The sequence below is a fragment of the Haliotis rubra genome, unplaced genomic scaffold (assembly GCF_003918875.1).
Source record: "Haliotis rubra isolate DU_JTF1 unplaced genomic scaffold, ASM391887v1 Scf946, whole genome shotgun sequence".
Taxonomy (NCBI): domain Eukaryota; kingdom Metazoa; phylum Mollusca; class Gastropoda; order Lepetellida; family Haliotidae; genus Haliotis; species Haliotis rubra.
This window is the reverse complement of record NW_025767686.1, coordinates 247,352-272,259: the sequence shown is the minus strand read 5'-3', so window position 1 is coordinate 272,259 and position 24,908 is coordinate 247,352. Positions and strand designations below refer to the sequence as shown.

Genomic DNA, 24,908 nt, shown 5'->3' with positions numbered 1-24,908 from the left:
AAATAATGTTTTAAATACATTCCCCGGGTTCAACGTCAAATATTCTGCAGTGTAGAACTGGTGGTGATAACTGGCGGTAAAATCCGATTTGGGTCGGTTCGAATCCCCCTTTTAGCGTGATATTGATCCTTTGTCAGTAACACATCAGCATATCCCCATGAAAAAGTTGTTTATTATATCAATCACTGGGTTGACCCTTAAAACTTATATACCTCTGAAGATCCGGGTTAAAATTTGTCTTCAGCAACCCATTCTTGTCGTGAGGCGACTAACAGGATCAGGTAGTCAGGCTTGCTGATGTGGTTGACACATGTCATCGTATCTCAGTATCGTAGATTGATGCTCATGATGTTGATCACTGGATCGTCTGGTCCAGATCCGATTATTTACAAACCGCCGTTACATGGCTGAAAGTGCCTAGTGTGGCGGTCAACAAACACAAACTAAACACAATATTCAAGATTGAGAAATTCCTTTTCCATTTTGTGTCTGACATTTCATTGGAATATATAATCTTAAAACATCCATTCTGAATCTAAATTGAACTATAACTCTTCGAATTTCTTAGGTTTGGCATCACCCTGGAAAACGACGAAATGACCCCTTTAGACATCTATGTAGAATCTAAGGACGGCAAAAACCTCAACTTCATGACTTTTACCAGTCACAGGCCACCAGCCAAATCAACATGGGAAACAGCAGAAGGATGTCCTGACCTAGCATGGACGACATTCGTGCTAGCAGTAGTGTTACAGTGGAATGACTTTCAGGTACACTATCACCAGGACCCGTCAAGATCCGGGTTAGAATTGGTCTTCAGTAATCCATGCTTGTCGTAAGAGGCGACTAACGGGATCGGGTGGTCAGGCTCGCTGACTTGGTTGACATCGTATCCAAGTTGCGTTGACCGATGATCATGCTGTCGATTTTACAGGATTATCTGGTCCAGACTCGATAATTTACAGACCGCCTCCATACGACTGGGGAGCGGTGGGTTAGTCTAGTGGTTAAAGCGTTTGCTCGTCACACCGTACACACGGGTTCCCCACATGGGTACAATGTGTGAAGCCCACTTCTGGTGTCCCCCACCGTGATATTGCTGGAATATTGTCCCCTCAATGTTCACCACAGAACTATCAGTCCTTTACGGGCCCGATACCAGCAAACCAATTCCCTGCAAGATCGGCCTCAAACTTGTAGACCTCAGATTACCACTGCAGCGCAGGATAGGTACATCCCAGTATATCATTTGCGGAGTCGAACTGTCACAGCGACTGCACTTGAAACATTAAGGAGAGTGTCGGCGTAGACCATTTGTAATCGTTTACGAGAAGCTGGACTTTGAGCCAGAAAACTCTAATTTGGTTCTGCTTGGGGCTCATGGTGGCACCAGCAGACATTGAAGACGACGCCCAAATGGGAACGGAAGCTTTCACTTATTGAACTGTTTACAAGCTATATATGTTAACAGACATTTATTTGATCTTTTATGCTGTTATTTTTTGGCTGCAACTAATCAAAAATTACATCTGTTATTTCACTTAAAGTTGGCAGATTGAAATACATGTATACACCTATGCGTTTCTTTCTGTTTTGGCCCATAACTAGCTCATGCAGATTAAGGGTTTTGGGTGAAGACAGTTAAAACATAGTGATACATGGTTCTACAGTCATGAATGAGCCCATATTCCAGTTTAAAATATGTCAGCCTTACTTTAAGCGAAAGGAAAATTGATTGAATTACTAATTTCAGGTGTCTGTTGATGACAATTTGGTGTTCACTCTGAAGATCCCCGAGCCGAAACCAGTGAACGCTGTCACAGTGGCAGGAGATGTTAAAGTCAGGAAAATTTACATAGAGTGATACATTTCAAGATATCACACTTACAACTGTTAATTTTCCAACAATTCGATTTGTCTTATAGATTACACTTAATGCTTTTGTTTATTGTTCCAAGGACACGGTGTAACTATAGTCAACAATATCACAACTGAGAAAGACATAAAATGTTTTACAAGCACTACAGAATTATGAAACAATGTCCATGTCTTTATTTTAAACAATGGCTTGAAAATGGAATAATGATGTTTTTATGCTTTGTGATTATGGATGGATGGTCTCATGTGTGACTGAGCGACTGGGAGTTTAATAAGGGCTACCCAGCTCTCACCACAAGGAGGTTGCTCTTCACGTCTGATTCATGGGGCTGGAAGCCAATTCATATTTTGGCAGAAATATTATTATCATTTTGAACAAACCAAAAGTGTTTTTTTTCTCAAAAACCACAATCTTTGTAAACATTCCATGCCTATGGCGTGACCAGCTGATTGATAGAACTGAGCCTATTCTACCACCCGTCAAGGCAAAGTGTGTTGGATAATTGCCAGCTCCGGTAACCTCAACTACCAGACGCCATATCTGCCCACCAGGGACGCAACCAACGGTAAACACGTGGCCAAATTTGGTCGCTTTTTACGACCAGCAATGGGTCTGGATCCTTGTGCAGTTTGTATTTACGGCAAAAGTGAATACAATTTGTTTTGGATTTTAAAAACGTAAAGCCATTTTCATTGGCCCATTTTATAATTTTGTTGATGTAGAGTTGTAGCTGCTTTTCTATTGCGTGCATGTTCTTACCACGGTATGAAATATTGAAATCTTCCACGAAAAGGGACCCATCAACACAACTGTTTAAGACGTTAGTGAGGCTGTTAAGTTTGATGCTAAAATGTGTGACAGACAGGATGCTGCCTTGGGGGACGCCCTGTGTGACAGACAGGATGCTGCCTTGGGGGACGCCCTGTGTGACAGACAGGATGCTGCCTTGGGGGACGCCCTGGTCCTGATGGAAATAATCAGACAACGTGGAACCCACCCGTTCTTGAAATTGTCTGTTGTTTAGAAACTGAGGTAATCTGCCCCCGATCCCCGATCGCGTCATATCAAAAGACGTTAAAATATGGTACTTGTTAGTCCCTGCCTGCCGCTCGGCATTAATGGGTACAACAAGGACTGGTCGGTTCGGAGTCAGTATAATGTGTCTCAGTGTGCTCGCACTATAAAACCAGCTTCAGTCTTGGCTAGTACAAGCAGCCGCACATACACATACACACGCATGCACGTCGTCACATGAGCGAAATATTCTCAAGCACGACGTAAAACCCAATTTCATATCACATCACATCACATCACATCACATCACATCACATCACATCACATCACACCATATCATATCACATCATACCATACCATACCATATCATACCATATCATATTCCATGACAGGGTTTTGGTTAAGTAAACACCTAAATATTTATAGAACAATGTTATATCTACAAATTCTCCTTTGAAAAATTATTATTCTTTACCCGATATTTTGCCACTTTTATAAAAAACTACAACTTTCGTTTAATCTTTGTTGTACACTTAGTTTGCAATTATCACAATAATTCTCTATTTCATCACGTCGACCATTATACAGTGCTGGAAAATAATATGATATCATCTGCAAATAGAAGCAAAAACAGCTGCGTAATATCGGGGATGTAGTTGGATGCCATGATTGCAATTTTCATGAATTTGAGTTGCTAAATAATTGCTCTACTTAATATAGGCCTGTTCCTAATCGAGTCTAGACCAGACAATCAACAGCATAAACTTGAATCTACGCAGTTGGAGAACAATGAAACCAGGTGAACGAGCCTGACCATCCTATCTAATTGGTCGTATCTTGCGCCAAGCATGGGTTACTAAAGACCAAGTTTAACCCGGATCTTCACGGGTCATATATCAAAATGAAATACACTGTAAATGGTCATTTCAAGTTCTATAATTCGTTTGTCTTAAATACATCAATGCCCCAGTATACTTGGCAATAGTTCCAAGGAGTTAGAGGTATAACTAAACTAAACATTGTTACTCGCTCATTATAGTTGAGAAAGACAGTAACATTTTTATAAATATTACGAGAATTTTGTAAAATTTGGTATACATTTGTCTGTATTTGGAATAGTGGCTTGAAAATGGAATCAGATTGTCTCCAAGCTTTGTCCTTTATCACACATCGATGGTCTTTTGCCTTATGTGGGCGACTGTGATTTCTTGAGGGCATTAGGTGTCTGTATATTTGTGAATAAACAATGCCATTTTGAAAGTGGTCAAATGTTACATAATTGGGATTACACTTAACAGTAAACAGCACACAACGTCAGCTATTTAACCCACTCAGTAACTGCTGAGTGGAACTCGGACAGCTGGTAGTCTACATCACGTGTTTTGTGTATCTCTCTGACAAGTGTACCTTGGTACGGTTACTAATCATCGAAAAATACGAATAGACAATGTCATTTAGTGGAAGCCGCGCCGAGTGGGTTAGAAGGCTGACGTTGTGCGCTGGTGATAAGGTGCCTGTTTCTAAGAGCGTGGGTTCGAATCCTGGATTGGACTCAACCTAACAAAAGTACAAGAATCTGTCATCCTATATACATATGTTATTTCTACATATTCGATGTTGAGGGTGTACACCACCATCATGCATCCTAAACAAGTATCTGAATGAGAATAAATGTAATGAGTGCGTGAGTGAGTTAAGTTTTACGCTGTTTTCAGCAATATTCCAGCAGGATATATCACGGCGGGGAAAATCAGAGATAGGTTTCACACATTGTACCCATTTGGGGAATAGAACTGGGGTCTTCGGCGTGATGAACGAAAGCTTTAACCACTAGGCTACCCAACCGCCCCAAAATATTCAATGAGTGAGTTAGTACACGTTTACAATCACATTGGCTATATTTCAGTCATATCTTGACTAAAACAGGTCATACTTAAATCTTTTATAACGTTATATTCTAAAGTGTATCGCCGAAGGAGGGTAAAACAACTATAATATCATAATTAGAGATTTCAAATTTGCATGTTACTTCACATTATATACTATCTAAGGCATTACAATATAAAATGGGCCATAGATCACCAGCAACTGAAGGTAGATCACCATACTAAGGACCATGGGGACTTACAGTACATTTGCTACCTGCATGGACCCTAGCTGGATTTACACCATCCCTTCAGCCGCTGGCGATTGTAGTGAGATTTAACGATCATTTAAAACAACAAATATTCCACGATAAAAGAATCGGCAGACCAAAATGGACATTGAAAGTTTTGAGACTTACATATCCTCTCAGGAGGACAATAAGTTTACATTTAACCCCCTTCAAGGATACAGCCACTAACAATCTCGACTAGAATTCAATGGTCTGGATAATGCCATTTCTTTTTATTTAAACGTGGAAAACATCACACGTCAGTTTCACCTGAATGGCTCTCTGTAAGTACAACTTGCCATTTAAACTTGATCGAATGAAAATAAATCAACAAAGGCAGATTAAATTCTTGTCCAGAAGTATATGTCCGCGCCTGAATACTAACTCTACACATGAGGATTAATAGAACACCACTTGAATAAAACGTCAAGTTTCAAGATTTTGGTGAAAACAGTCAGTCATGTCCTAACACACTGCAATACACATGTAAAGTAAGTGCTGTAAACAATTTCTCAAAACATATATCCACATGCTCACGTGCATCCAAGGCCCCAAGTATGTTGGGGTGTACATTTCATAAGTGTAATATTAATGTGAACTAACGTTTTCCAACTTGATACACAAGACCAGCCGTTCCCGTTAGTCGATTCTTTCGATAAGCATGAGCTGCTGACAACCAGTTCTTCATCTCTATAAGAACACCATTAGTCGTGTCAAAGAGATATATAACTTGTCAAGTCGGCTGTTTGCAGTTTTGACAAAGAACAAACTTAACAGACCATTTCGATGTATTTCAGGAGATTTTACCATTTAATATATATAGCCTTTGTCTTATTTGCTCTATACGAGATCAATGTCCAAAAAAATCAGACGCAGAAAGGTCTATCCGTTTGCAATGGCAATTCTTTACAGCAATTCTGTTGTCATACGAGCGTCGGTCAAATAGTAGTCGGCCTTAGTATATTCTCGATGTCCAGTGTTTGAAAGCTTCCATTTTATTTTGAAGGAATCATTAGTAAAGCCATATCCAACCTTTCACATACGTGGGTAATGTGGTTAACGAGATATTAATTAGCACAACACATTGAAGTATACAATTTCTAGAAGATTTGCAAAAAATGAAATCATATGTTCCGCTGTTGTCTCTTTGTCAGATATGTATTTAACGTTTGTCACAGTTATGGCAGCACATGCTCACCTTTTTCGACCCCCTAGAATCATAACTGTATAATATGTTTATCGACTGGTAAGGTGTTGGACAGTCTCATTATATTGTTTTACCATTCATAACCCGATAACATTCTCGAGTGGGGCGTGACTGGTCCTTAGCGGCAAACAGAAACCCTCTCTGTAATCGCGTGACCAGCCACATGACATCTCGTGATAGGTGTCGCTAGTGTGTCAGTCATGTGACATCACGTGATAGGTGTCGCTAGTGTGTCAGTCATGCTCAGTACATTCCCGCGAGCAGACGCCAAATGTCGGAAGAGAACCAAACAACGTGTTTAACCGGAGATTAGGTAATTGCTGAACTGTGTTTTAAGATTGATGATGCTTTGAAACGCCACGACCACTGAGAGAGGCGTATTGGTGACTTACAGAACAGTGCGGCCGCTCCTGAGGGTCAACAACTGACCGCGCGAGGTCTGACGTCACCAGTCAACCTTTGTGACGAAGTGCTCACATTCAAACATTTTCTCCTTGACTGTGTGGACTTTTCAAATGCAAGTGATTCACACTATCTAGCCATATATCTAGAACATCTGTTTTCCCACGTGAACGGGTATCTCACTGAGAACGGAATGGATACATGTTTTATGATTGGTAATTTAAAGTAAAAAGTTGAATCCATGCCGATCTTTAATTGATCGACCAATTTCACTAACAAGCTGCGTTTGCAAAACCATTTGATGATAATTTATAATCAATAATTGTTCACCTTTGGAATTGGATACTAATGACTGAGGTAATATCAGAAGTACCATCGATCATTTAGTGCGTTTAGAATCATTCATCAAACATTGATAAGTGTTTATCTCTGCTCGATCTATAAAGAACCCAAATCAACGCGCCTTCTTGTCTATAGAGGACATATCTAAGGTCGATTATGGCTTCATCATTTTTGTGGAGCCTGCAGTAGCAACATTTAGATCCTTTCGATCGTCAAGCTCTTAGACTTTGTTTTTGATCTTTGAATGTATCGACGATTGACAGTCTGTATGTGGAGGCTGACGAGTCATCTCTTAAACTCTGCTCGTTAAAATGTTCCTTACAGAATATTACTACATTATAATGTGTCATATCCAGCGTACAGCTGCTCTTTCAATCCTCGTTATGAAGATACGTACAATATCCCGCTTCTAGGCAGAAGGACTGAACATGCGATTTCTGCTGCTAATATCGACCTTGAAATATATATCATTTCCGCGTGCTTTCTTCATCTCATCCTTGGCAATTAATGAAACCACAGGTGGAACTTAAATTAACAAAATTTGAAATTTGAAATCAAACGGCTAATCAGCAAATAACAATACTATCAATTAAGAAACACTTACGAAATCTATGAAGCAAGCAACTTTATGGATAACGACTTCCTGCTTATTGCATAGAGCGACGTATCGATATAGTTACTTACACCATTATCAAGCTAACAGTTACGTTGTATGCTTCAGTTTTTACTCAATCACTTCTAAGATGTCGATTCAACACTTACAAAACAGTTATAGGTGATCCAAGGACGGGTGCCCTGGTCATTGGATCCAAAACAATATTGTTTACATTTCCGTATTAAAGCTCTATTTCCACAGCTGCTCTTAAATATATCAATAGACTGTCTAAATACAAACAATGCATACTATTTTCAGACTCTCCTTTGTGCTTTGGGCCATACAGTGTCCAACAGGCATCCAATGTAAGCCGAAATTCACGAATGCAAATGGTCTTGCCACTGGCCAATATAACATCGTCTTTTGTTGGTTGCCCAGTCTTGTTGGAAGCCCCCGTAACACAATGACAGCTTCTGCTACTAAAGCACCACTCAACACATGTTGGACACCAGATCCGACACCTCACAATGATAATAATAATAAGCTTGTCATAAGAAGTTACATCAGGGATCTAATGCAAAACAAGACACCTAAATTTGGCGTTAATAAATTACATACAATACACTTACTTCTCTGTCAGCCCATATTTAACATAAAACACAGTAGAATGCTAAGAATAAATAAAACTACTTCTGTTTGTTTAAAATAACAATACTGTATGGGATAAATGAGTCGGTCGCTCTCTTTGTCCTGAGGCGGGGAGTTTGATAGCGGCGGCCTGAAGGAAGAAGTTTATATTCGGGATGAAGAAAGTGGTTCGAATCTGTACAAATTTTTAGTGCTAGATTTCTGACTTGCCGCTGACCTAGACATGTGATGTCCTCGAAGGTTGTACCTGAAATTTTGCCTGCTTGAGTTATTGTTTAGGAGAATTTGTTTCTTTGTTTTATTGTGAGAGCCCCCGACCACGCTTCAATGGAAAAACAAAGAACACTTTGGATAAATGTTTTGTAGAATAAAACAAGCGTGGGTGTGCTAACATTGAAGGATCTAAGTTTTCTCAGGAAGTACAGGCGTTGTTGGCACTTAGCATAGATTATGTCCGTATTCTTGTTCCAGTTGAGCTTATTGTCTATAACAGTTCCCAAATACTTAAAGTCTGACACGATTTCTATATCACAGACAGCTGTCCCGATATTCGTATTGGTAGGGGACATTAGCTGTGAGCTCATCTAATTTATTCTTTAGAGATCGCACATTTGACATCAGTATACTGGGGAGTGGTGGCCGGTATTTACGGGCGCGAGCACGCGTACGTACACCTCCCTTCTTACCTCTCTTGCGTTTCGTATGTTGGTAAGGTTCTCTACGCACACATTCCAAAGGTAAATCCAAGTTAAAGCCAGTCACTGATGAATACCAGAGTATGACATGAGAAAGTTTCTAGCGTACACAGTCTCGTGTCCGCCATGTTGGCTTGGGTTTGAGTGAGCACTGAGAGTCCAACAATACAAAATGTGATTTGACAGCAAGATCAGGTGAAGTAACACAAATATTCGGTTTGTGTTGAATGAAACGTTCGTTGTAGAATACATACTCACGTAAAATCACACATACAAGCACCATAAAACACATTAAATTATGCAAAAGTATCACAGCAGTCCTCACGCGCGTCGCCACTGAGCAGCGCTACTTTCATCAAATCGATGCTCATGCTATTGATCACTGGATTGTATAGTGTAGACTCGATTATTTATAGATCGCAGCAATAGAGCTGGAATATTGCTGATAATATGAGACATATGAAACCAACCAACAAATGTCATCAGTTCCCTTACCTTGTCGGTAGCATATTTGCAAATCATGCCGATGGTGTTGTTCTTCGTTTCTAATATGCTTCCTATTGTTCAAAAAGTAAAATCTTGGCATTGTTTGTTCGTTTTGACCTTCTATTTGCTATTTGTTTTTGTGTCTATGGAGACGTTTAATTCGATCGGAAGAATTCCAGTTTAAAGAGACAAAGCGATTTTATAATCGAAACTTTCCACCGTGATTGCGATGAGTCCGAGTAGTATAACATTATAACATATGTTTATAGTTCCGCATAGATGGGCTTCATCGGAAAAACTGTTCATCAATAAGCCATTGATCAATATCTTACCCGTTTAAATATTGTCAAGATGTCAATATGAAACATAAAACCAGATACAAGAGTAGAGTGTTTCCGGTAGTGGTGCGTACCAATCTTATCCATAAATCGTCACACTAGGCGATCGATACTTTAGTTATAGTGACATGCTCCTTGAATATTCTCCCTTAACTTCCCGGAACTATTGCCAGAAACGTGCAGCATGAGGATGGTTGTGTGGGGATTTGTTCAGCTTGTTCTCACCATCACCATGACTTACAGCTCAGCTTTGCAATGTGGCATTCTGACATTTCGCCGTTATGAAAGTTTGGATGGACAAATGTTCAATGACACCTTCATCACTGAAAGCAGCTTTTCTTACAAAGCTGCCTGTTTGTGGATGTGTCTCCGTAATCTGCAGTGCAACATGGTACTGTACAATCCAGCGTCTCAGCGTTGCCGGTTGTGCTATTCATCCGTCATCACCGGGAGTGAACAAGAGGCAGGCTGGCAGTATTATACAGGTAACGAATGCTGTATGTCATTCTGGTGGTATTCTTATAGTAATACTTGATCTGTGTTTGTTTGTTTAATCTTGAACACTGCATTCAACAATCTTTCGAAATGACGTATAGGAATACACATGCTGAATTGTTGTTTGTTAGTACAATCCAGGTTTACTTCTTTGAGTGGCCTGTTAGAAGTTGAGAAGCGCAGGCATGAGCAAAGGATATGCATCAAACGTCTCACTCACAAAATAAAGAAATTGTTATCCATAAAGTTTGTCTACAATGGGTACAGGTTTCTTCAGGGATCACAATTTGAATTTCATCAAAACCAACTCAAAGTACCCATCTTCGCTCTCTTCTGCTAAAACAAATAAACAGCATGAACCTTGGAGTGTAAGATGGATGCGTTGATGAACAACCTTTGAGTTCGAAGCTTCAGACTTGGCGATTCATGAAATTCCTAAATTCTTTGTTGCTTATAGCTCATTCCAAATAGTACAGGTGGTCAGTTTTGAAACTGACTGACTGACTGAGTTTGGTTTTACGCCGCTTTTAGCAATGTTCCAGCAATATCACGGCGGGGGACACAATAACTGGACTTAACACATTGTGCCCATGTGGGGAATCGAACCCGGGTCTTCGGCGTGACGAGCCAACGCCTTAACCACTAGGCTGCCCCACCGCCCCGGTCAGTTTTGAGAGGATATGTTGGCAAATGTTCTCTTATCTCATATAGAGACATTAGCTCAGCTTCCCCTGTACGATATCAAAAGTATCATGAATGAGTGCAACTTCAAATATTTCCCACAGTACTTCACGATGCTTTAAAAAGCTTTGCAAAATAATGAGTGAGTGCGTTGGCTTTTTGGGTTCTTTTAGGAATAGTACAACTATATGAATGCAAAGGGGCAACCGGGAAAGGACTTCACTTATTGTGTCCATGTGGGGAATGGAACCCGAGCCTTCAACGTGATTAGCAAATGAAATAATGCTGATGTAACTAAACTTTTAACTGATATTTACTTAATTTAATCGCGGCCCCATCGCCCCTGCAAATAATGGGATTAATAATCACTGAGTGTAAATAATTCCACCATCCTTATCCCCACTCTCGTGGATACTATACTCAATTCCAAAAGAAACGCGAATCACGTAAAACTGTGATACACTGGTGAACAAAGTGACCGATGCTTGCCTTTGAAAACATGCAAAGTAAACAAGGTTAGTCCTTAAAGTGAACACACAAGTTACATCTGGACTGGCAACCCGAGTAAGTGTAACCAATGGTTGGTTTAATAGCATGTAACTTATTTATCCTTACTTGAGTGTTTCGCTTCTTTGCAAAAAATAGTTGATGTATCATCTGATAATAGGCTTATAGTCACTGTACGAAATTAGAAGTGGTGTCAACGATTTGGTGAGTGATGGTTTGGCTGCAGCATCGGCCATTGATCTACCGGTGATCGGGTAGCCAACAGAAGACGTATTGGCCAGTAGCAAAATGATTATGTAATTCTATGATTTGAAGTAAAACTGGAAGTTTTATAAGAAAGATTCTTAAGGCTTGAAGACAGGAAAGGGAATGATAAAATGTTATGAACTGCTTACATTCACTGTTAGTTTGAGCCTCTATAAAATTAAGAGCTGTTAATATAGCTTTTTGAGTCTGCTGTAAAAGTGACTTGTTTTGAGAATATGAACGGAATGTCATGTTCAGACATGTAAATATTTGCTATATACTAAAGTAACCCTTTACCAGGATGTTTCTTATAGTAATTGCTAAATCGGATCCAATATATCAGTGAGTTTCAGCCGTTGCTTTCTCAGCTTGTTTAGATCGATAAAATTAACTATCAGACGCCCATTGGTATTCTTAAAACGAAAAATGTTTTACGTTTTTTCATCCTATACCTATTAATGTCACAAATGATACTGAATCGCAAAAGAAACGCCACACTCTTTAATTCGCTCTAATTAACAATTAAAACGGAGGATTGAGTTCAAATCTGACAATTATGGTTAACACATTTTCGGGAGTTCACACAAACAAAACCAACAAAAATGTTACCATTAGGATACCTGAAAGTCAGTATCGTGTGTGGACTCCATGGGCATCGATGACGGCGTTGCATCGTCCCAATATGGAATGAATTAGCCGGTTGATGAAGGCCATAGCTACTTGGGTCCATACTCTGCGAAATGCCTGGGCGAGTCCAGCCAATTTGCCAGCATTGGTTGGAGGTCATTCAGTCTTCTTTGAATCTCGTCCTAAGGTGTTTTATTGGACTTGTGATAAACTGTATGAGTATCGATCTACGCTAATTGGATACCATGACATATGTCAGCCAAGTCAACAAAATTGACCACCCGATCCCTCTGATGACAATCGTGGTTTGCTGAAGACCAATTAGAACCCGGATCTTCACTGTTTTGAATATGATGAGTAGAACTGACGGCGTTTCTACAAGAATTACACTAAACTGAACAACATGATAATGGACATTGTTGTAGTCTAATGGTTTAGCGCCCGCTCGTCACGCAGGCGATCCGGGTTCAATTCCTCACATGGGTACAATGTTGAAACCCATTTCTGGTGATATTTCTGAAATATCGCTAAAAGCGCCGTTAACTCACTCACAACATTTACGACTATTTTAGATGTTATAATTATCTAAAAACTTTCTGATATTTGTTTATAGTCTCCCAAATGTCATGATCTGCAAAAGAAACGCAACTGATGAGTGCAGTGTTAGATTATTTCAATACCCTTAAACGTGTGCAAATCTCACTTTTTGTATGGCCGTCGGATGAAACGTTAATTTGTAAGGTAAGTAAATGTGTGAAACACTCCTCCTTCGTGTGGTGTAAGGCTTTCAACAATGTTTTATCAAGCGGATATTTATTTGTCATCAGCTCTGATTGTGCACTTGTTTTACAAAGGGTGATAGAAGAGATCCTAATAATTATCACTGTGTCAGTCCTGAGAGCAGCTTTGGGAAATTACTTACTTCTGTTCTCAGTCAGACACTTTTGAAGTAATGCAGTGCCAGATGACAAGTTTTCAGCCTTATCCCAGAACAGCGTTGTGTTAAGGTTGTATTGATTCAAAGGGTTACTGGGTTTGACAATAATCAACATCAAGTGCTACGATGTACACTACACTTGATCATTATCCTTTGAAGTGCAAAAGAATGTTAACAGATATTGCTCTACATTATGAATGACTAACAACTGTATTTTAAGTGTATGAGTATCTTGATCACGAGGTGGATACGCTTTATGACTAAACGTGATTGAAAGTCTACTGACTATTGTTGGCTTGGTATGTCAAGAATTTCAGGCCAGGTTTTTCTTACGTGAAATAAAACAAAACATGTTGACTTAGTTGTGATAAAATATCATTCATGAGATATTTAACTAAATACGTTCTTTGTAAACCCGGCAGTGTTTTATAATAAAATCAATCCCAGTAAATACAAGTATGTAAATATACGAGTTAGTGCCATATAATCCAGACATCAACATCAGTAGGTCAAGACGCGATGAGGTAGTTTTACGACGATGTCGTATTGGCCACAGTCGGTTTACTCATTACTATCTGATTAAAACAGATGAAGATGGACCTCCTAAGTGCATCTCCTGTGATAAAGTGTTTATCATCAGGCATATTCTGCTTGACTGTGTTGGGTTTTCAAATGCATTGAATTCACACTATCATGCAGTAAATCTGAAAGATCTGTTTTCCCATGTGAGCTGGCATCTCATTGTAAACTCTTTGAGAAATTGGTCTCTACAATTTGAAGAAATATGCATTTTAAGACACTCTCTTGTGATTTGTGTTGAGACTGGTCTTCTGTATGTGCACAGATTTAGCCTTGTGCTATATGGCTGAAACAATGACGATGCGACAAGGTAATTTCAGCTCACTCAAACAGGGAACCATTCATAACATGAACAAAGTCATCTACTTGATCTTGGTATGTGAAAATAACCCAATGCTTTTATCAGTAAATCAATATTGTCAAGAATCCAGATTTCTTTTCATTCTGGCATAGAAAACAACGATCAATAGACCGCGTCAGAACATTATTTTTGATTGTCGATAACACGTTAGATATGCGGATGTTTGATATTGGAATATTTGGATGTATTGTCACTCACTGGTACTTCGCACGTAATCTCTGTCACGGAAGCCTGACATGGTGACACATGTTTTAATCCAAGTTAAACATCCACTCAGAACTGAGTACCCGTGAAGATCCGGATTAGAATTGATCTTCAGCAACCTATTGTTGTAAACGGCGACAGATAGGATCGGCTAGTGAGACTCGCTGCCCTGGTTGACACATGTCATCTTATCCTACATCAACGCCCCAGTTGTTTATCAGTTGTTTATCGGTTGTTTATCAGTTGTCTCGTCCAGACTCGATTATTTCCAGACCGCTGCCATGTAGCTGGAATACACATAGATCAACATCTAACAAACTTGAACAAAAGTCGTCACATAAAACAAGCATTGAACGTTGATGACGTATTTGCCAAACCACCAAGAGGTGTTACCTTATGTCAAAGGAGCAGGGAGGTAGGACAGCCAAGTGGTTAAAGTATTTGCTCCTCACGGATTCGTCACCACACATGGGTACAATGTGTGAAGCCCATTTATGTTGTCCCAATATTGATATTGCTGGAAAATTGCTGAAAGTGGCGTTGTCACTCACTCACTCACTCAAAGGAGCAAAACAAAACTTTTTACACAAATAACTGTCTCAGCGTTGTGTGTTGTATTGTGAGGTCGGAATTACCAACAAGTAGTTCATGATGAGACTGATGTGGAATCGGATTTGTTTAGTTGCCTGCAGCGACCTCCGGATCCTGAATGCACTATCGGTGATGAGGAACCAGACCCACGAGGATGTCAGCTGCTCCAACGGATTCTCCTATCTACAGACCACGTCAGGCAAATGTTTCCATGACAACGTACCCTTAGACATAGGACGGTGCATGCAGACCCTCTGGATTGACCCGGTACGGTGATGCATATTTTGAAACAATTATGTGCACGTCCTTCAATACATACATCACTTCATGATTATAATGTTACTCTGATAATCAAACTAACGGGTGGAGGAGACTTTGTCATGGTTCTAAATAAACCTAAAAACACATTTTGATCACAATGAATGAAAAAAGTCTCTTAAATAAATTAACATCTTATCAACATTGAGAGCCATACAGCAACGATGCTCTCCTGACAGTTGCCAGTATTGGGACGGGGTAGTAAAAGCTAGGGGGCAGTTGGTTGTTTTGTTGTTTTAACGCCGCACTCTGTAATATTCCAGTTATAGGGCGGCGGTCTCTACATAATCGAGTCTGGACCAGACAATCCAGTGATGAACACCATGAGAATCTATCTAGTCATTTAAGATACGATGGCATGTGTCAACCAAGTCAGCGAGCCTGATCACCGGATCCCGTTAGTTGCCTATTACGACAAGCATGGGTTACGGATGACAAATTCTAAAAAGGATCTGTAGGATAGGTAGAAAAAGCGTAATAGCCAATGGACACACATATCTCAAATCATTCAGTGACACATTAATAGCATGTACGACCGCTCCCTGCTACAAGTAACGTTACAAACTCACCACCGCACAGAAAATGTTAGTCTCAGTGCCATTCTTCTTGGATTTGTTTTTCATTGCTCCAGATTTTAAGATTTCTGTAGTTTCATTTATAAAATGATAAAGTTTTCTTTGACGGAAAAAGGTGGAAAAAGCGTAAATTAGTTCATCAAGATAAAAGGTGCGGGTATTGAAAGAAACATTTTCTAAAACACCAACGAGATTCTGATATACAAGAGACATAAAAGTTTACTTTACCTCAACGCACACCTGCTCACTGTCTTATTTACAACAGGTGCGAGTATTCAGAACGCCTCTCCATGTTCCCCTGTCTAGTTGTTATGTAACACACACCTACACACTTGCTCACTGTCTTCTTTACAACAGGTACGAGTATTCAGGACGTCTCTCCCTGCACCCCTGTCTAGTTCTTATATAACACACACCTGCTCACTGTCTTCTTTACAACAGGTGCGAGTATTCAGGACGCCTCTCCCTGCTCCCCTGTCTAGTTGTTATATAACACACACCTGCTCACTGTCTTCTTTACAACAGGTACGAGTATTCAGGACGCCTCTCCCTGCACCCCTGTCTAGTTGTTATGTAACACACACCTGCTCACTGTCTTCTTTACAACAGGTACGAGTATTCAGGACGTCTCTCCCTGCACCCCTGTCTAGATGTTATGTAACACACACCTGCTCACTGTCTTCTTTACAACAGGTACGAGTATTCAGGACGTCTCTCCCTGCACCCCTGTCTAGTTGTTATGTAACACACACCTGCTCACTGTCTTCTTTACAACAGGTACGAGTATTCAGGACGTCTCTCCCTGCACCCCTGTCTAGTTGTTATATAACACACACCTGCTCACTGTCTTCTTTACAACAGGTACGAGTATTCAGGACGTCTCCCTGCACCCCTGTCTAGTTGTTATATAACACACACCTGCTCACTGTCTTCTTTACAACAGGTACGAGTATTCAGGACGCCTCTCCCTGCACCCCTGTCTAGTTGTTATGTAACACACACCTGCTCACTGTCTTCTTTACAACAGGTACGAGTATTCAGGACGTCTCTCCCTGCACCCCTGTCTAGTTGTTATGTAACACACACCTGCTCACTGTCTTCTTTACAACAGGTACGAGTATTCAGGACGTCTCTCCCTGCACCCCTGTCTAGATGTTATGTAACACACACCTGCTCACTGTCTTCTTTACAACAGGTGCGAGTATTCAGGACGTCTCTCCTGCACCCCTGCACCACACCTGTCTGGTTGTTATGTAACACACACCTGCTCACTGTCTTCTTTACTACAGGTGCGAGTATTCAGGACGTCTCTCCCTGCACCCCTGTCTAGTTGTTATGTAACACACACCTGCTTCTGTCTTCTTTACAACAGGTACGAGTATTCAGGACGCCTCTCCCTGCACTCCTGTCTAGTTGTTATGTAACACACACCTGCTACTGTCTTCTTTACAACAGGTACGAGTATTCAGGACGCCTCTCCCTGCTCCCCTGTCTTGTTGTTATATAACACACACCTGCTCATTGTCTTCTTTACAACAGGTGCGAGTATTTAGGACGCCTCTCCCTGCACCCCTGTCTAGTTGTTATGTAACACACACCTGCTCACTGTCTTCTTTACAACAGGTACGAGTATTCAGGACGTCTCTCCCTGCACCCCGTCTAGTTGTTATGTAACACACACCAGCTCACTGTCTTCTTTACAACAGGTACGAGTATTCAGGACGCCTCTCCCTGCACCCCTGTCTAGTTGTTATATAACACACACCTGCTCACTGTCTTCTTTACAACAGGTACGAGTATTCAGGACGCCTCCTTCCTGCTTCCTCTGTCTAGTTGTTATGTAACACACACACCTGCTCACTGTCTTCTTTACAACAGGTTTGAGTATTCAGGACGCCTCTCCCTGTCTAGTGCACCCTCTGTCTAGTTTGTTATGTAACACACACCTGCTGCACTGTCTTCTTTACAACAGGTGCGAGTATTCAGGACGTCCTCTTTTATGTAACCTGCTCCTTCTGTCAGGAGTCCCTACACTATGTAGTTGCTATGCTACTGTATTCACACCTGCTGTCTGTCTTCTTTCTTTACAACAGGTACGAGTATTCAGGACGCGCCTCCCTGCTTCCTTTTTATATAACCACACTGTCTACTGTTGTTATGTAACACACACGTCTCTGCCTGCACTGTCTTCTTTATGTAACAGGTACACCTGCTCACTGTCTTTTACAGGGTACCTCTTCCTGCTTCCCTCTGTCTAGGTTTGTTATAACAACACCTGCTCACTGTCCTGCTTTACAACAGGTGTCTTCTTTACTGCACCCCGTGTAGTTGGTGTCTTCTTTACAACAGGTATATTCAGGGCGCCTCTCCTGCTTCTCTGTCTAGTTGTTATATAACACACACCTGCTCACTGTCTTCTTTACAACAGGTTCGAGTATTCAGGACGTCTCTCCCTGCTCCCCTGTCTAGTTGTTATGTAACACACACCTGCTCACTGTCTTCTTTACAACAGGTGCGAGTATTCAGGACGTCTCTCCCTGCACCCCTGTCTAGTTGTTATGTAACACACACCTGCTCACTGTCTTCTTTACAACAGGTTCGAGTATTCAGGACGCCTCTTCCTGCTCTTCTGTCCACTGGAACGGAGATTATCGTGGAGGCAGCCGCAGATGGAGTCACCAAGTAGGTGTTTGTAAAGTTTACAACAATCAACATTTTGTATTACATGTTGTTACGATAATTTTGGATACTGCTTCAGTATATCCAAGATATTTTTATAGATTAAACTTCTTTTTAATTTCTCTCACGACGTTTCGAGACCATTCCAGGTTCCTTCATCAGGTGAACTGGCAGTTAGGACTATGACGTCGTCATTATGACGTCATAACAATGCAAGTGACATCACAGTACACTAGGGAGACTATTGTATAAGTGATTTTGAAGAGTTAATTACATAATGATGAAAATTCATGCTAGATAATAGAGTTTAAAGTGGAATTGTCAATACACAACAACTGCTAATTACAGAAAAGTTACTTGATAGCAGGTTTTCCAAAAAGAATAGTAGACTCGATTTTCTTTTATCTAAAGTTCATCAAAAGTTAAGCAAGAGGTCCCACGCACTTGGCAGGTATACACCTTGATCACGATTCATTGCTGGTTTATGTCTCCTTATCTTCACAGCCTCCTGTAGTTTTCTCCGACGCCAGTCGTTGTTATTTCTCGAAAGCACCCTGATATCATTCCATAGGATTACATGACTTGGGTTATTTGCCTTGTGCTCCGATACAGCTGACTAATCATTTTGTTTGCATACAGACGACTTGAGCTCAGCAACCCGGGTGTTAATGGGCCTGAGAGTCTCGCCAATATATTGATCGCCACAGCTGCATGGTATTTGGTATACACATCCTCTAGGGTTGGGGCTTCCATTGCTAGATCCTTTTCCATTTGCCCGGAGGAGTGTCTTAATTGTTGTACCGCTAGAGAAAGTTACATCAAAGCCCGCTTTGCTCTTGATTAGTCGGGCTATCTGATGGCTGACTTGTCCCACGTAGAAGATGAATCTAATGAATAAGTCAGCTATATCGGAGCAAGATGTTATTATTATGCAAGATCATTAATTAATTATTAAGTTATGGTCAACAATGATTTATCGACCTTCTTGATATCGCAGTCAAAGTCCAGAATGACAACCCATGAACTTGTATGGAGTTACTGCGTTGTGCACGTGCATTCCATGCGTTGTGTTTAGGGGTGGTGATAAAGAGAAATGGTTGTGCGTTCATAAGATGTTTCACACTTTGAAAAGTGTGTTCTTCCTATCCAAAGTTAAGATTCCCCTATTTTTTTTAAGAGTGTATGAATAAGACAAAAGAGAATTAAATATTGAAGTAATACATGCTGTACCATTGGAACTGGCCTTAGATCTGATGTCAGTGAACACGACTAGAGCAATTGTAATGGTCAGACAAGACATCAACATGAGAAGGTTCATGTTGTACATGTCATGTCTCTTTGTGACCAGAGCTTCTCGCCTACAGGTCACACACATAGAAGGTGCATGTTTTGTCTCCTCATGACCTCAGCTTCTCGCCTACAGGTCAGACAAAACATAAACAAGGGGAGGTTCATGTTGTACATGTCATGTCTCTTTGTGACCACAGCTTCTCGCCTACAGGTCAGACAAAACATAAACAGGGGAAGGTCCATGTTGTACATGTTATGTCTCCTTATGACCTCAGCTTCCCGCCTACAGGTCAGACAAGACATAATCAGGGGAAGGTTCATGTTGTACATGTCATGTCTCCTTATGACCACAGCTTCTCGCCTACAAGTCAGACAAGACATACACAGAAGAAGGTTCATGTTGTACATGTTATGTCTCCTTATGACCACAGCTTCCAGCCTATAGGTCACACGAAACATAGGAGAAGGTTCATATCGTGCATACCACGTCTCTTCGTGACCACAGCTTCTCACTACATATCAACAAGACATAATCAGGGGAAGGTTCATGTTGTACATGTTATGTCTCCTTATGACCACAGCTTCTCGCCTACAGGTCAGACAAAACATAAACAGGGGAAGGTTCATGTTGTACATGTTATGTCTCCTTATGACCACAGCTTCTCGCCTACAGGTCAGACAAGACATAAACAGGGAAGGTTCATGTTGTACATGTTATGTCTCCTTATGACCACAGCTTCTCGCCTACAGGTCAGACAAGACATAAACAGGGGAAGGTTCATGTTGTACATGTTATGTCTCCTTATGACCACAGCTTCTCGCCTACAGGTCAGACAAGACATAAACAGGGGAAGGTTCATGTTGTACATGTTATGTCTCCTTATGACCACAGCTTCTCGCCTACAGGTCAGACAAAACATAAACAGGGGAAGGTTCATGTTGTACATGTTATGTCTCCTTATGACCACAGCTTCTCGCCTACAGGTCAGACAAGACGTAATCAGGGGAAGATAACATGTTGTACATGTTATGTCTCCTTATGACCACAGCTTCTCGCCTACAGGTCAGACAAGACATAAACAGGGGAAGGTTCATGTTGTACATGTTATGTGTCCTTATGACAACAGCTTATCGACTACACATAATAACTATAGTTATGGTCTCTTTTGTCAACTGACCTTGTATGAAATATGCTTCCGTTCATACAGCAATAAATGGACGGGGGAGAGTGGCTGGTAACAAACTAGGACCTTGCTGGCAACTTGGGCCGTATACTTCCCACTAAAAGGTAAATGTAATCCGAGAGCAGTCTGTTTCGTGGACTACTGTAGACATGTGTATGTGAGGATACAATTAGATGAGCAATGTAAATGGGTCAGTATGGTTACACGTCGCATTCATCAATATTCCACATCAGACAAAAGGCTCAATACATTGTACCTGTGTGGGGAATGGAGCCCGGTATTTGGCGTTGTTATATTCAATGACTTTGAAAGAGAGGTTTGCACTAAGTCTAACTGACAGTGTGAGGGTTCTGGTATTTTTAAATGGGTGACATCTCTCTTTTCAGTCGAAACTGGGTGCGTCTTCATGTAAATGGTGACAGCACACTGGCTCTGTCTTTGGTTGTACGATGGGACACAATGGACATAGGCTTCAATACACGGTCATCTGGCGTGTGGTCAACGGCACTGAGCCATCCAAATGTAGTCCTCACGCCCAACGTCATCTCAAACCTCTCCATCAAGATCACAGACACCGAGTTCCTGGTACGTAGGCTGTAATAATATAGGGATGAACGCCGTCTCTATTACAGTGAGAGCGACGTTTCGGTGTAGGTTCTAAACCGTTATTGAGAAAGTGATGAACAGAATGACGATAGAGGGACATATATACAAGTAGGGTGAGATGTAAATCTCTGAATCGTCAGTTTGTTTATCACTTGCTTGATAACGGTGTTAGACCGGTTGGATGGTCGTTGTTTATCACCGCACTCAGCTATATTCAAGCTATATGGTGGCGGTCTCTCAATAACTGAGTCTGGACCAGAGAGTCCAGTGATCAAAAGCATCAACATCAATCTACGCCGTTGGGATACCAAGTCAGTGAGCCTAACCATCCGACCAAAGCATGGGTTAGTGAAGACCAAGGAGGGGAGGAGGGAGGGTGTGCGTGTGTGTGTGTGTGTTTGTGCGCGCGCGTGCGTCGTACGATGCCACAGCCTGTGTAATAAACATATTGGTTCATGATCATTTCAGATATCTGTTGATGACAACAATCTGTTCACTGGTCCAATAAGGGTTCCAGTACAGCAGGCCGACGCCATTGAAGTGGACTTCACCCTCATCAAACGATTGCAGCTCAAATATCCCTGATCGGTTATATCTCTGTCTAGTCTCCTTCAACAGTTTATTCCATTACGACAAAGGTAGTTATTCAAGTCTGGACAAATCAATCATGTGATTGACATCATGAGCATCGATCATCAAAGCTGACACGATAGAGGCCCCAATCCAGTTATTCGCCTTTTACGGCAAGCATGATACTTACGACCTTGTGTACATTCGCTTAACTCTAATACATTGTCTTTTTACATTAGTTCTTGTATATTTAGAACATTGTTGAGTTGCCCACAATCTTTGTAGTGATTCATACTGTGACACATAAAGGTGAGCTACGGAGCCGGTAAAATCTCATTGTGTTGCATACATTGTGAAAGGAAAGGCATGTTCTGCTTATCCTGGTAATAATCTGTGATATAAATGTCTAGCATGTGATACCATTAGATTTAGATTTGTACCACACAGGCAGGATTTCGTTAGAAGTAGTACATGTCACTTTGGCAGGTGGAACCATTATTAAATCATCGCTGTCGTGTTTGTTTTATTTATTATGTGACACTTTGTTGAAGTAACTGATTTGAGTATCTTATTTTGCTTCCCCATTTAAATGTGATACAGTTGGTGGATCCGGGCCTTAGTGGGCGAGCTGTCAGAGGCGTCGTGCTAGTAATTCAAGGTTGATTTTATTGTGATACAGTTGGTGGGTCCAGGCCTTAGTGGGCGAGCTGTCAGAGGCGTCGTGCTAGTAATTCAAGGTTGATTTTATTGTGATACAGTTGGTGGGTCCAGGCCTTAGTGGGCGAGCTGTCAGAGACGTCGTGCTAGTAATTCAAGGTTGATTTTATTGTGATACAGTTGGTGGGTCCAGGCCTTAGTGGGCGAGCTGTCAGAGGCGTCGTGCTAGTAATTCAAGGTTGATTTTATTGTGATACAGTTGGTGGGTCCGGGCCTTAGTGGGCGAGCTGTCAGAGGCGTCGTGCTAGTAATTCAAGGTTGATTTTATTGTGATACAGTTGGTGGATCCGGGCCTTATTCGGCGAGCTGTCAGAGGCGTCGTGCTAGTAATTCAAGGTTGATTTTATTGTGATACAGTTGGTGGATCCGGGCCTTAGTGGGCGAGCTGTCAGAGGCGTCGTGCTAGTAATTCAAGGTTGATTTTATTGTGATACAGTTGGTGGGTCCGGGCCTTAGTGGGCGAGCTGTCAGAGGCGTCGTGCTAGTAATTCAAGGTTGATTTTATTGTGATACAGTTGGTGGATCCAGGCCTTAGTGGGCGAGCTGTCAGAGGCGTCGTGCTAGTAATTCAAGGTTGATTTTATTGTGATACAGTTGGTGGATCCAGGCCTTAGTGGGCGAGCTGTCAGAGGCGTCGTGCTAGTAATTCAAGGTTGATTTTATTTTGATACAGTTGGTGGGTCCGGGCCTTAGTGGGCGAGCTGTCAGAGGCGTCGTGCTAGTAATTCAAGGTTGATTTTATTGTGATACAGTTGGTGGATCCGGGCCTTAGTGGGCGAGCTGTCAGAGGCGTCGTGCTAGGAAGTCAAGGTTGATTTTATTGTGATACAGTTGGTGGATCCGGGCCTTAGTGGGACAGTTCGACTCCGCAAATGATATACTGGGATGTACCTATCCTGGGTTACAGTGGTAATCCGAGGCCTTCAACTTAGAGGCCGATCTTGCGTAGAATTGGTTTGCTGATATCGGTCCCATTAACGACTGGTGGTACTCTGGTGATCATTGACGTGCGGCGCAACGGCAGGTAGAGATTCCCCACCTTCCAGACTTCCAATGACAATGTTTCGTTAACAGCAGTGAGTCACATCATAAGGATACTCTTTCATTTGCTTAAAAAAAAATGCCAATGACTGTCTTAAAGCAAGGTGACCTTATACAGGCAATGTCCCTGCTCACAATTCGTTGAAACACGTATAAGGAACTACAGTTACCACGAAACGAATTAGCGGTTCCCTTGAGTTAGGTATAACTAATGATATACTCTGATAGAAGTTGTTTCTCTGAAAGGACAAACTTGCTTGGTAATATAATTTAATGCCATGGAAATCTCTATTTTTCAATCCTGGCTGTGCTGAGTATCGTTTGGATGTCACAGTAGCATTGATATTACAACTATATACACCTGATGATACCTTTCGTGCAGCATTGTGCGTGTCTTAGTAGTTACCTTGACAAGGGGCATTCAATATTAATTGTCTGATCAGTTTTACCAAAATATGTTTCTTTTTGTTATGCCTCCTCACAAGACGTTGCGGTTGCCATGGAAATATATATCGCCGTGCATTTTTATGACCGGCACAATGTGGAAATATATCTGTCGCTGTGTATTTTCAAGAAAGCCAGTCAACAGTGTAAAACGCGAGATCTATGATTCATCAGCTTGCTATACTCGGTGTATCGTCATTATCAAGACCCAACTCAATTGTGTCTTAAACCTTGATGGGAAGAAGTATTCTCTTTGCGTGAACATGATCGTGGTCATCATCACCAGCATTGTGTGGGGTGAGATCCTGTTCTCATCCTTTTCTTTGGTGTTCCCCAATAGCTCTGACATCGCCTGCAAACAACTGAAACAGCTTGATAAATCGTGCTGTCCTGACAGATGGATTCAGCATCTTTGTGGTACTGGCATGGACAAAAGAGGTAAGATACCCTCGAAGGAAGATATCTTTGCCCGTCACGCGTTTTATTAAACCTACT

At 41.3% G+C, this 24,908-nt stretch overlaps 1 protein-coding gene across 1 annotated transcript; it reads left to right on the top strand.

Annotated features, from left to right (window-relative positions):
• Positions 1-596: 596 nt before the first annotated feature.
• On the top strand, positions 597-23,213 carry LOC124264825. The gene is made up of 5 exons (XM_046699609.1): positions 597-770; positions 1,754-1,840; positions 18,479-18,564; positions 21,422-21,620; positions 22,110-23,213. Exons 1-5 carry the CDS (start codon positions 597-599, stop codon positions 22,224-22,226), a joined length of 663 nt encoding a protein of 220 aa, XP_046555565.1. The 3' UTR covers positions 22,227-23,213.
• Positions 23,214-24,908: the final 1,695 nt, after the last annotated feature.